The sequence below is a fragment of the Aptenodytes forsteri genome, unplaced genomic scaffold (assembly GCF_000699145.1).
Source record: "Aptenodytes forsteri isolate BGI_AS27 unplaced genomic scaffold, ASM69914v1 Scaffold96, whole genome shotgun sequence".
Classification (NCBI taxonomy): Eukaryota; Metazoa; Chordata; class Aves; order Sphenisciformes; family Spheniscidae; genus Aptenodytes; species Aptenodytes forsteri.
In genome coordinates, this window is record NW_008795029.1 from 3,603,436 (window position 1) to 3,616,846 (window position 13,411).

The 13,411-nt window shown below is 43.3% G+C and overlaps 1 protein-coding gene across 1 annotated transcript in view; it reads right to left on the reverse strand.

The window, feature by feature from the left end:
• The window catches only part of GAS6 (growth arrest specific 6), a 45,842-nt gene that overhangs the window by 6,026 nt on the left and 26,405 nt on the right, over positions 1-13,411 (reverse strand). Inside the window, exons 7-13 of the mRNA XM_009276151.2 lie at positions 12,907-13,026; positions 10,919-11,044; positions 9,678-9,799; positions 8,787-8,905; positions 8,200-8,389; positions 2,601-2,765; positions 886-1,054 (exon numbers count right to left, since the gene is read on the reverse strand). Coding sequence (XP_009274426.1) covers positions 886-1,054; positions 2,601-2,765; positions 8,200-8,389; positions 8,787-8,905; positions 9,678-9,799; positions 10,919-11,044; positions 12,907-13,026 — 1,011 coding nt within the window. The remainder of the gene's footprint in view (positions 1-885; positions 1,055-2,600; positions 2,766-8,199; positions 8,390-8,786; positions 8,906-9,677; positions 9,800-10,918; positions 11,045-12,906; positions 13,027-13,411) is intronic.

The following is a 13,411-nucleotide window of genomic DNA, read 5'->3' on the forward strand; positions in this document are numbered from 1 at the left end:
GTAGAAAAAAGAATACAAAAATGCAGGTGCTGAGGACTCATCTCTGCTAAGCGTTGTCATCTGCAGTTCAGATGCTGCATTGTCTCTACTTTGCAGCTTTTGAACCCATGTGGTAAATGAGACGACAGACACCTGATACTCCCTAATTTGCAACGGCACAGCAGAAAAATCCACATAATGATGCACAGAAGGCTTCTGCAGAGGAGGACTTGCACACAAAACTAAAATAGATGGTTGGCATTTGTGTTTTTAAAAATACTGACAGTTGATCGCACAGATAAACAAACAGAATAATCCAGAATAAAGAAAAGGTGCCTTTCTGAGTGCTAAATTAGTATGGCCAGGTGTAGTTTGAAATTTGTTATTACTGTATCTAGGCCAATTTCATTCAGCTTGTATCAGAGATACGCTTAGTGTGTTTGTCCCAAGTGTAACGAATACCACCCAAGGATTAAAAGTGAATCTGATATTGGACATTTTGCTACAGACAATATGGATTTTCTGTCCATCATAAACTCAGGCTACAGCCCTATGGCTTGCAGCTCTTCCCATTTAGGAGAAAACAGCAGATAGGGCTGGAACCCAGCTACACAGCTGACAGAGGGATGTGAAGCCCCTAATGCTGAAGATGAGCTGGAGCCAGCCTGGATGTGAAATGCATTACTGGAGCTACACAGAGAGACCCTAATCCGTGCTGGGCATCATACATAGGCCTTCCTTTGCTATGAACCACAAGTTTAGCTATTCCCTCTCCACCCACGGCTGCCAGTCTTTTCTGCATCAATCAGCACTGAGCCTGGCATACATGCAAGCTTTAAACTGTTTATTAACCAAGTATGATTAATGGCAGGACAACAGGTCAGAAATAAAAAATAAAGTACTTACCGTAAGTAAGATTAAACACAGCAAAACCTCGACCAGGATAGAAAGACCCTCGTCCTGCTACAGAAAAGCACTGCATCTTTTCATTCATCTTTATGGTCTCTTGGATAGTGGTGTCCTCCCCATTCAGCCAGTTCCATGCCCGCATGCAACCATCCAGCCGAGGGTTTATCTAGGAAGATAAAGCAGTATCTCACGCCTTAAACTACTGTTCAGTAAAGAATAACTGATTTTGGGTGCAGAGGAATCCTGAGTTATATTATGATATCAAATAGGGGAGATCATTTTGACATGTTATGCACATGCAAACCAATTGGCGGCAACCCCAATTCCACAACACAAAGCAAATAAGTAGTCAGTATTCCCCAGGAAACTCCCCTGAGCTCAGCTTGTCTCCACAGGACAGAAGGGCACTAGCTAACGCAGGTGCTGATTTGGTTGTATTGATTCTGTTAGCTGCTTCTACATGCTGCACATCATTAGTGCAATTTACTTCTAAAGCTCTGTAGCCAAAGCTGTGTAACTCCTATAATTCTGCATTGCAAGTGCTGGAGGCTAACTTGAAGTTAAAAAAAATATCCTGTGTGTTATTGCAAACAGCCTTCATGACACACAAGATGTTGGACCTGATCATGGTACGTTGTTGGGTTCTGGCTTAAGGGAGGGGTGCCTGAGCCACAAGATGGGCACCCCGCTCTGTACACACCCTGCTCCTTCCAGCTTCTAGTAATGTTGTCCCGTACCAAATGTCAGCATTAAAACGTGAGACAGTATGTAAAGAGAAGGCTCCTTGCAAAGCGTCTAAACCAGCACCATTACGCCCAATTAACTGAAGCAGAGAGAGAATTAAGTGTCTGAGCCAGGATAAAAACCTCAGCAGTTTTTGGCTCTCAATCCTGTATTCAGACCACACCCCGATATTAATGTTTCAGACAAGCAGTGGCCCTGAATGGCTTCTTGTGAGGAACAGGAGCCTTCCTCAGCTGCTGCACTCCCAGTCACAGAGCCGCAAGCTTGTCACCTCATTTAGAAATAGAGAGATGCCAATTTGGGTTTCAAGGTGCCAACTCTGTGTGTGGTGGACATTCAAAACAGCCCGAGCAGCAGCTATTTCAGAAACACAGCAATCATCCAATCTCACCCAAAGAGTGCCTTAACTTTTATTCATATGCCCTATCTACTTGAATTAGGAGGAAATAAATTAAAATAAGCTTCTGTTTCCCCTTGGGTCTTACTAAACTGAAACAGCAAACACAAGCAGCAAAACTGTGATACAATACACAAGAAGCACAAACTTCGGTCACAACACAAAAAGTGTCCCCAGTGTTGTTTGCAGACCTAGTGGGCACAACGGTACCCTCACACAGCGGTGTGCCCACTGGCCCACCAGGGCCACTCATGGCCTCCAAGCCAGCACAACCACCATTAATTCTCAAGGCTTTGCCATGTGCTCCAGTTTTGCCGTGTCCTAATTCTGCAGGCCAAGGGTGGGATACATCTCACCCAAACTCACCAATCAAAAAATCAGGAGTCTCACCTTTGCTACTGGCTTAGGCTCCCTCTATAGTCAATGGAGAGAAAGCTGTATCCAGAAGGTGATAATTCCACCTTTCATGGCAGGCTGAACTGCTCTCAGGAAGGACCTACATTACCCCAAGAGAAGATGAAATCAAGCCCTTCAGGCATGCAAAACAACATGAGCGATCGTGCTTTCTTACCGGTAGAATAAGGTCCTTTGTTTTGAAAGGAATGCCTCCTACTGTCAAATTCAGCTGATACAGTCCTTTGTCTAGAGTAAACAGATCCCCTGAGACAGCTATTTTCATAACTGCATCCCTGTTGACCTTTATAACCAAACTTCTTTCGAGTTCTTCAACAGAGATCTGAAAAAGTAAAATTGCAAATAGAATAATTCAGTATAAAAAGAACTTAGTATCTGCAGCCTCAACTAAAGGACAGACACCACTAGTGAAATCCCCAAGATGGAGAAATGTTTTCTGTCCCCGAGCCTCTTTGTCTACTTTTTAAGTTACATTCCACCTTGATATGTAAATCTTTACTCTAGACGGCAACCTGGGGTTGCCCTAATGGCGAGACAGCCCAGCTACTTCAAAATACGAGTGGATTAACTACATGACATTTGTAGGTTGCTCTCTGCAAAACGTAAATGCAATAACGAGTTATTAATGAGAAACTTTCTATTGCAACTGCATGTAAAAGGAAAGCTGGAAAGACAGATAAGAAGATGTCTTTTTTTAGGCCCGTGAAACATAAAGGAGAAGCCTTCCAGCCACGTTAAGTCTAGGCTTTGAATACTGGCCCCTGAAAAAAGAACAGAAGATGTCATATTTGAGAGGGCAATAAAAATGTGTAATAGGCAATATTTTTTCTCTCAAAAGGTATCTGCAAGTTTTACCTCCATGTCTCCGAAGAGCTACTTCTAGGAAGATTCTATCACTACTGAATTTCAAAAACATTTCATAATTTTAATTATGACCAGGTTGCACAGAGAAGCACTATAAAGCAGCCAGCTCGGGGCAGGGAGAGGAGGAGGCAAAGCACAAAGCTGACACACAGCAGGCTGCTGAACAGCAGCACGGATTCTGCGCCTTGGGTCCTGGTTCCTGCTACCAACGGGGCGTTCTGTGGCCGTAGTGGAAGATAACCCCTTTTTTCCTGCAGAGAAGAAGAAACGAGCGGACCTCCTCCATTTCATTATCTTCAACACAGCACTCCTTCTTCCCACTCCATGACAGATACCCCACTCTTCATCCATATAGCTCTGCTCCCCGGGACACCCAGATGCTGCCTCCATCAGTGAGCCGCTGTATAGAACCAAATATCTATTTCAGCGGCTGTTCAGACTTGTTCTTCCCTCTCCCTGCTAGTAGGCCAGGTCATGAGCATCCTTCTCTTTGCATTTCGGGAGTAGCTGCCCCAAAATTGTTTCCATCAGCCACGCTGAGCTGTCTCTCTGTGGCTGTAACGTAAAGGATGACAGGGTTGAGCAGGTTTATTCCTGGACACTCCCTTTGGATTGCAGTCTTCAGTAATGAAGATTAAGTGAATTTGATAGTTGAAAAGATTATTCACAGAATATAAAACTTTTTTCTTCTCCTGTGGATTCCAGTACAGTCTGGTTTATATTGCTAAAACACTGTTTACAGCTGGTGTGTTGCTCCATGCCGTATCCTACAGGACATGAATTTACTTGTCTGAAGCTTGCTTGTTTAAAGTGGCATCTACACCTCCCCACTGCGTTCCATGGAGACACACAAGCCAGTCTCAAACAGGCTTTTTTGGGCATTGGCAGGCTGTGAAGTCCACTCAGTGGGTGGGAACGTAAGCACACAGGTCCTGGCAGCCACAGCCAAACTGGCTTAGCTACACTGGCTATCTGGCTAAAAGCTCACTCGGACGCCTCTGCTCGGTGTGGCGGTCACCGCTGCCCTAATGCACTGGGGTACAGAGCGCCGCAAGGAGCTGGCACAGACCGTCTCCCTGCTCCTAGCATGGATCGCGGGCAGCCACGGAGCAAATGGGAACGGGGAAAAGCCGGCTGCAGCAATGCCCCTGCTGTTCTTCCTCAGTGAAGAAATTCTGCAACTTGCAGGGCCACCAAAATTCAGGGCCTTCTAAAATTTTATTAGATTGTATAGTAAGTAATAACATAGAAATTTTAAAAAATTAGTCTGAGTTCTTAGCTGCTTCTGATCATTAATATAAACAAACCCAAATCAGTGGAAACTTCCATAGGAGAAGGGGTTAATCCCCATGCAAGCTCTTAACAAATTCCAGTTTAGGAAATTACATTCTGCCTACTTCACGCTGCCCTCTGGCAGCTTCAGCTCGGGTTCCTTATATTCAAAGCTTAATTGCTGGTGCACCACCACCACCGACAAACCAAAAGGGGAAGCATTTCGGTAGTGAGCAGACTGCTGTAATTCTCTCCTTGCAACTAGCTGCCGCCTGCCATAGCGTGCTCGGGGGTGATCAGGCAGGCAGTTCTCACAGCTAAGGGTTCCCATATGGTTAGCCATAAGGGCAGTCAGCTTTGTGTTTTGGACTCATGCCCTGGATAACTCATAGCGCACAGCCAGCCTGTCTGCTCTTTGCTGAAAAGCAAGTGGACAGCACTGAAAAGGGATGGGACTACAGGCAGCCGCAGGGTTAAAGCCAAATATGAATCTGCTTGTGATTGTTTAACCTTCAGTTCTGACATTTAACAGTGCAGGTAGGTTGTTATTTTTGCCAACCGTATTGTCCTCATGCCAGTACTAAACTAAACATTGAAAATAAGACAAAATTATGACTTCTTTTGGAAATGCAAAACAAACAGAAGGCGAGTGTGTTCTCTACTATCATCAGTTCACACATGCCACTTCATCCAGCTGGACTGCACACAACTAACTACATTAGAAGTTCTTCCTGAGGCTTGCTTGTTTGTGTTTTCAATGCTGGGAATGATCATTTAAAAATAGATTAGGAGGGATCAACACCAGAGAAAATACCTAGGTAGAAATATTGGCCTGAAGTTTTGAAAATGCCTTCATATTTCCATAAAAGTATGCAACTTTTGCTCAAGAGACCAAAAGACACACACCGCTGGTGCTTTTTCTCATGTTTTGCTTTTAAATAACCATTCTTTTTTCATCTGCTGAAAGTTAAATAGTAAAATTACTATTTTCTCACAACCCCTATAAAGTTCCCACCAGTATCCAAACTCCACTGTTCTAGGTCTAACCAAAACTACGGGCTTGATCTTGTGCACACTGAAGTCCAGAGTAAAGCTCCCAAACTGCATTTGAGTCTGGATTGTGACCTCTGAAGGTTGTTGGGGTTGTGCTTCACAGAAGGTGAGGTTGAAAAGTACACACAAGTCCATACTTAAAATGAAATGTGTGGCTACATGTTTTATAAAAGGAGACAGATAAAAAAGAATAACCCCTTCTCAACAGGATTTCCCAAATTAAAAACCATGCTGGGCAGAGGAAAAAGGAGAAATGAGGGAGAGGATAAAATGGAGGAACAGATTTATAGTTGTATCGCTCAGCCATATAGATTAAATGGCATTTAGAGACCGGGGTGACACTGGATGTTAAGCAGAAGAGAACAAAGTACCTGTAGGGTGGAGGCAAGGGATAAGAAAACAGAGCAGAGAAAGGAGAAACCAACAGCACCCCAGCAACACAAGCAGCATCCCAACTCTCAGATGTGAGTTAACCATGAAGTCAAGAGACTAAAGGCTCCTTCCTCCTGCTGCCGTTCGCCTGTGGGTAAATCCTTCTGCCTTTGGCCAGTATCAGGCACAGCATTAACAGTTTCACTTTGGGAGACGGGCACCAGAGCTATGGCCATTGACCTGCTCCAGGCAAGCACTCCTGTGCCAGCACTGCACGACGCTCTCTCCTCCGCTCATGCCTTACTAAGTCTCTGGCAGCTGCCAGGCCCTGCTCAGCCCACGTGCAGGGCAGCACTGCTGGCTGCAGGGACACCTCTGCCCCCCCTTTGGCGTGGATCCTGTCCACCTGCACCGCACAGCACCCACAGCTCAGTCTGCACTGTCCCAAAAGTCTTGGGGAAGGGTTTCTAGGGGATTTATACAGTCCCTCAGAAAATGTGCAAATCGCGTGTTGCTGCAGCAACTCAGCCAGGCAATTTCTTGGTTATGATGGTACCTGGGGATAAGAGCCCTGACACTGACGGCTGGGAGGAGACCAATAATTCTTGCCTAAAAATGATACTTACTTTTATCATACTGCCTTCTTTCCCTGCAGAAAGCAAGCACAGCCTTTGTTTACCTCGTAACTCCTATGTGTTTGAGCATTTTTGTATTACTTGAAGAAAGAAAATACATTTCAGCTGTCTCCCCCAAAACTAACATGGGAAAGTTTGTAATTACTTCATAATGAGGTCTGGCATTTAACAAGTATGTTACACTCCTGTGTTGAATGGTTTAGCTTGGTAACGACTACTTTTTGTGACTCCCAAGTCACCCCAGTGGCATCAACTCTGCATTTCACATCTTCCATCACCATCCTCCCTGTGCGGGCAATTACAATTGCCATATTTCAAATTAGCAGAACAAATCTTACAACAAATTTAGTAAGAACTGGCTTGAGGCTATACGTACCTGTAAAGATACAGCATGTCATACATTTTATCTACAGCTTTGCTGAACCTCTACAGCTCTCCATTTGGAATCTAAAATTGTTTCACTGACAGTAAAGGAACTGAATTAAACATCACCTCATCTGCTGGAAACATTACCAAATGTCAGTAGTTGACAGTGAATGCACTCAAGGACTTCTTTATTTATGCATTAGAAACAAAATTTTTCCCACCTTGCTTTTTTCTTTAATGTATAATTCTGAAATTTTTTATACTAAAAAATTTAAAACAGAAAATTATTCACAGTTACCAGTGTCTGTATTTGTCTCATATGTGAGTTAGCTGAGAACTTCCCACCCACTCCCCGAGAGACACATGAACTTAAAAGTCAAACGATCTAATTAAGTAAGAAAAAATGAAAGGAGAGGAAAAAGCAGAAGTGAGAAGGCATATATAAATTGCTGATCTACTGTAGATCATACTACAGGATGCTTTTCATGATCCTGTCACAAATGGTAACACCCATGATGCTTCCAGAATCACCAGGAGATGTTCTGCGAGAGTGTCAAGAACATGAATCCTTACAAGCTCCAAGACGCAGTGCGCCGTCTTGCAAGATTGCTGGGATTATGTTATTAGTAAACAGAGAGGTTCTAATAGACCCCAATATCTTTCAAGGGAAATGGTCTATTTTGTATATAAACAAGCCTGAAGACTTTAAAAAAAGGATACTGTAGCATAAGAGATTTGTCAAGGGCTCAGACAATCTGAGCCCTGTGACTAAACAAACAAACAAACAGATGAATAAACAAAAGCAACCACACACCAAACACCCTTGGAAACTTCCTTAAAAGAACAGCTAGAGTTCCTTCCCTCTTACTCCCTTCCAACCCTCACCCAGAGGGCATCTTCTCAAATTGAGATGAAGTCAGCTTAGCACTGCTGCATCTCAAAGGCACTGTGTCTGCTCTAGTTGTGCAAATTAGTGATGCAGTCTAGTTTACAATGGATATAAAGTATAATTCAATTTGTTAGGAAAAATATCCCCTTCTCACCTTAGAATGTAAAATGTCCTGGCATGCATTGAATGGATAGGTAGGTTGGAAAAGCATCTCCTCAAGAATACACAAAGACTAGCTGCGCTTGACAGAGCCCATTGGGAACAAGCCAAGAAAGGGTAAGGTCTCAGCAGTGGTCTGGACTCACCGTTTGCCACATGCCATGATTGATAAGCGGTCCACTGCTGGTCACGCGGCCTATTCCGTTGTATTTCAGCTGCAGCTCTAGCCGTCCTTTGCGCAAAGCCAAGACTACCCATGTGCTGTCTTGATGGCCTCCAGCAAAGAAAAGGATACCTTCAGGATCAAAGGTTCTAAAGTCGAACTCAGCCACAAGTCTGACCGCACAGGTGCCAAGAAATAAATTAGTTATGCAGAGTTCAAAAACCACAGAGTACTTTCCATACAGATAGCATCAATTCTAACAATTATAAAGCTCTGTTAAAACATACTAGCTTTCAATGCACTCCTGAAAGACTTAAGCTGTGAAGACAGATTTTAAAATAGCGTCAAGAATAAAGAATACATTACTGTACTTCAGTAATTATCCTAGGGGCTCTGCGGTCAAGGCTGCCTTTCTCAATTACTGGTTTGGATAATGTTTCGCCTTACAGGACTCCATAATCCAAACAAATAAGGATGATCATAAGAATAATTGTTATTGTAACGACTTAACTCCATTGCAAGCATTAAAGCCGGACAGCGCATTCGACTGTCATTCTAAATTGTCCTCACCTCGTCGGTTGTTTCCTTTTAAAGCGCAGCCTGATAACAGGAGTGCCGCTGAACATCCTCCCCAGGTACAAGGATTTAATACTTTTTCCAACAGCAAAAGGCACACACGGTATTATGTTCTATAATCAAAACACATTTTTGAGTGCTCGTTCTCCTCACACAGCAGAAAGAGAATCAGAGAGTATGCCTCCTCTTCTTTTCTCATGTAGTTGCTATACGTATAGCAGGCTAGGGCACTTTAACGTTTATACTCTCAAAATACAGTTGTTTTGGTACTGAGAACATTTCCTCTTTCCTTCCCTCCTCCCTCCTATCCACCTCGGAGGAATGTTTTCCTGTTGCAAAATGAAATCATACTCATAAGGTACAGCATAAGGTTTTTCTACTGCAACGTCGTGCCTGCAACAAAAGATGTGCTAACAACTTGCTGTTGGTTGGTTTCCGCAGAGGCAGCCTGTGCCACTGAAGCCCATCCACCTCAAATGCCTGGAGGACAAAAGTGTCAAGTGCAAGTGCTGGTCTGTAACTTACACCATATGCCCTGAGACCTTTGCACCATCCTACTGGGTCTAATTCAGAAAAGCTTGTGCAGCCAGAGGTAACTCATAGCCAAACAAAGGGCTGGCAGGGCTACCACTGGCATGCTCTTTTCGGAATGGCGACAGGAGGAGCATGCGAAGAGAGACTGGATGAACTTCCTCCCAAAAAGGCTAATGAGACCCTTCTTTTCAGGACAGCTGCTGTCCCCAGCTCACATGGCCTTGCCGATATGATTCCCTCCTGCTGGTCACTCAGGTCAAATGGCTGTGGTCCAGAGCTTCACCAGTTATTCTTAATTGCAATGTAAAATAAAGGTCTGTTCTGCAGTTACGGCAATGAAGACTAACATACCTCACATGTATTCATGTCCCGGGAAAGTTTGACTCCCCCTCTGCCATCGCAATGACAGGTATAACTTCCTGGCGAGTTGACACAGGTCTGTTCACAGAGCTTTTCTTCACATTCATTTATATCTACGCAAAATCAGCAGAGAGGAGAAAACAGCAATTGAGTTTGTTTAAACATGAATCATCTGGAGGAAAAACCATTATCAGTGCTGTTTTGCAGCACCTTTCATGTGAGCGTGCCCAAGTGCTCCGTAGCCAGTACTTACCCTATGCCACACCTTTACAGGAGAGAAGAGTTAGAATTAGCGTCTGCACAAATCTGTTTTCCCAGACAGATTCCAGCTGCCCAAAAACACACAGCAAATCAGTAGGAAGGCTGGAAGCAGATCTCAACTCCTTGTCTGCTGGTTCAGAGCCCTGGGCTTTAACTCCTAGACAAGACTTCCTCCCTTCAGCCCCCTTCTGCTATGCCTGTGCTGACTGGCTCCTGCTCCTTCAACTCAGGTTCACCTCAGGGACTACTTGCTTCATTGCTACTCAGCAGCTGGATCCTCAACAGACAAGTAAAAGCTGAGTTTCTCATTCATTGTTTTCTTTTTTTTCCTTCGGCTTGTTTTTATCCGCTTCTCAAACAAATGCAGGAAAACAAATTGTGATGGCCCACAGGGATCTCTTCAGGCACAGATAAACACTTAGAGCCCAGTAGGGCTGGCTGCTGTGTGATTCAAGTCATTACCTTAGCTTAGACAAAAGGCAGGGAACAATGCTAGTTTTGGAATACTTTCAAAACTTACTCTGTTGAGAAAGCTTGCAGGCAGTGTAGCCAGCAGAACTGTGCATGGTTCCAATGCGTATTAAGCTCCTAGTTCAGAGTAATACCACAAGACAGGTTTTGAAAGAACAGCTACTGCTCTGTAACTTTTCTTGTCCTACAAAGAGAGACAGCAACATGCACAGATGCTTCTGAGCTTCCACCAGATCTTGTACTTGTCACAAATTAAAGAAATCTCACTACTCTGGTTCGTACAGCTTGATTCAAGTCATCAAAGATGACTGCAAACTCGATGAACTCAAAGATGACCACAAACTGCAAACTCACTCACAACTAGGGAAAGGGAACAGAAGTCCAGTGTGTAAGAAAGATTAAAAAAACAGCTTTTACTGAAGCCTGAAATTAAATTTCTTTTTTTTTATAGCTTTATATCATGTAATAAATGCTAACGTGATGTTATTTCATGAGCTTACCCTGACAAGTCTTTCTCATGTCATCGTACTTGTAGCCTGCGTCACAAAGACATTCGTATGAGCTTATTAAATTTTTACAATGAGCTTCTCCACAGATGTCTCCTGATGCTTTGCATTCATCTATGTCTGCAAAACAAGCAATTAAAAAACACGACTTCAGATGAGCATAATCACTTCACTGTTCGCACACTGGAGTGGGCTCAGGGTCAAGAGATCCCTCTATTACTTTGGTAACTGAAAAAACAGTATCTTTAAGAATCTACCTTTAGGGTTAGCTAGCTGTAAGAAGTTACTTCAGGCTTTCAAAACCAGTTGTTGTTTCTTTCTTTAAGCCATTAACCGCTATTGGAAAAAACAATGCAAAATGAGCCAGGAGAAAAACTGTAAAACAAAACAATTCCCACAAAACCAAAAAGCCCCACTCCATTCAGGGGGCTGAAACTGCGGGTTAAAAAGCAGCAAGCAGGAACTGAGGAACAGCAGTATGAATTTTACCAAAACACAGAAGGAACACGCAGCCTGTGGAGCAGCACAGGTTTCTGTTCTCCTTCCGCAGACAGGCAAACGATAATTTTTCACGCATTCACAAAACTATGATCTAAATCTGCCGATCTGTAGTGGTAGATGGGAATTGAGGCAGCCCAATTTGTCACAAAGAACAAGTCATGTCTGAGAGATGTTGTGGGGTTTCACCACGAAGGCAGGCAATGGGCTGGAACTGGAGGTCCGTAAAAACAAACAAGTGTTTTTCTAACATGTTAACTAATACCCAGCAAAATCCTGGTGTTGACAAAACATTTGCAGTATACTGAGAGTTTAATATTTACTTTTGCTTTTTAGCATATGTTAAAAGCACAACTACATGTTACACTTTGAGATTTTCCCACATAGGAGTGAACTGGCCTATGCTTAATAGGCTACGTTGACAGTGCTCTGACAGACAGTACTAGGGTATTATACAAATATACGTACATCCGAAAACAAATGTAATTGTGAGCACACTCGCCGTCCACCTGTCCATGCCAACTGGCACCAGAAGACAATTCAACAGGGAAGTTGGCTCTTCTAAGCGGCTGCTCCCATTAGAAAGGGATACCATGTAATCTGTACAGTCATCACTTTAAACAGGGAAAGTGACACAGAAATACGATCCTGCTCTTTGTCTTTTTGCTGGTAGCATTAATATGTTGTTCAGATCAGGTATGCAAACTGTTTAGAAATATGCTGTCACATCCATCTGTAAGAGGTATATACACAGACTTGCCTGTTTTTTTCATGAGATACACATAACTTTAACAGCCACCTGTGATCATTAATGAGTCTGTGTCTCAGCATGCAGTTTCTTAACACTTTTAAAATCTCAGTTGCTTAAGTTCTGGTTATGTAAATTCATTCCACAGTTTCAATCAGATACTTCAGATCCTCACTTTCTGGTCTCAGCTACTGTGTAAAAACAGTTGCCAACCTTCACTAGGGCCTTTCTACAGCTATTAATATTCAGTTGCAGTGAATTTATCCATCTGTGTCTATCTGAACTCATTAGCTGCTGCACACACCCAAATTTAGAAAAATAAATTAAAATAAGAAACACACGAGAGAGAAACAAATGGCTTATATTCTACGACAGCGTGAGACTGGAAAGAATCACAACAATGCATCTGGCCAGCCCTTCCTCCTCTCAATGTCAGGCTATGAGGACTGATCAGCTAAACCAATTTAGCACAATCCAAGCCACAAATCCTCTGTGAATCACGCCTGTGTTATGATATTGGAGTAGCACGGTGCGACCGCTGACAAGCCCAGGCATGCAGTGCTGGCTGGTGCACCCAGTACAAGCCCAGCGGAGTGCAGCTAACAGGAGCTACCAGCAAGTCTCTGCTGGGCTAGGGAGTAGACCAGGGCTGCTCAGTGGAACCCAGCTCCCTGAAATACAGTCACAAGTCACTAAGCGTCCGCTGAAGCGAACTGAGAGGCCCACCAAAGCTTACCTTCACATGTTTTGCTGTCTTTAAGAGCGTAACCACTGTAGCATGAGCAACGGTAGCTGCCTAGCTTGTTGAGACAGAGCTGGTTACAGCCGCCGTTCTGCGCTCTGCATTCATCAATATCTACATCAAAAGAAAGTGTTACAGTCAGCTTTTCACCTCCGTAAATAATCTGGAGGGTGAGAGTGGGATACACGTTAGGAAGGAGAAAGACCAAACAAGAAACACTATTACAGCTGCAATACAAGGATTACAAAAAGCACAAAGAGTTCACTCAAACACTTCAAGTACATTAGCTCAAGTTCATTTAATAAAAAAAAGACAGAGAAGGAACTGTAACTGAGTATCTCCTTCACAGCTCTGAGAACGCAGAAGAGCATCTTTAGTCACTGTGGAGGTGAAGAAGTTTGTTTGCAGAAGGGAACTAATTATAACTAACGTATTTTATATCATAACTAACTTTTAAAATTATAAGTTCAGGGTGAAAGCTTTAAATAAAACAAGAACA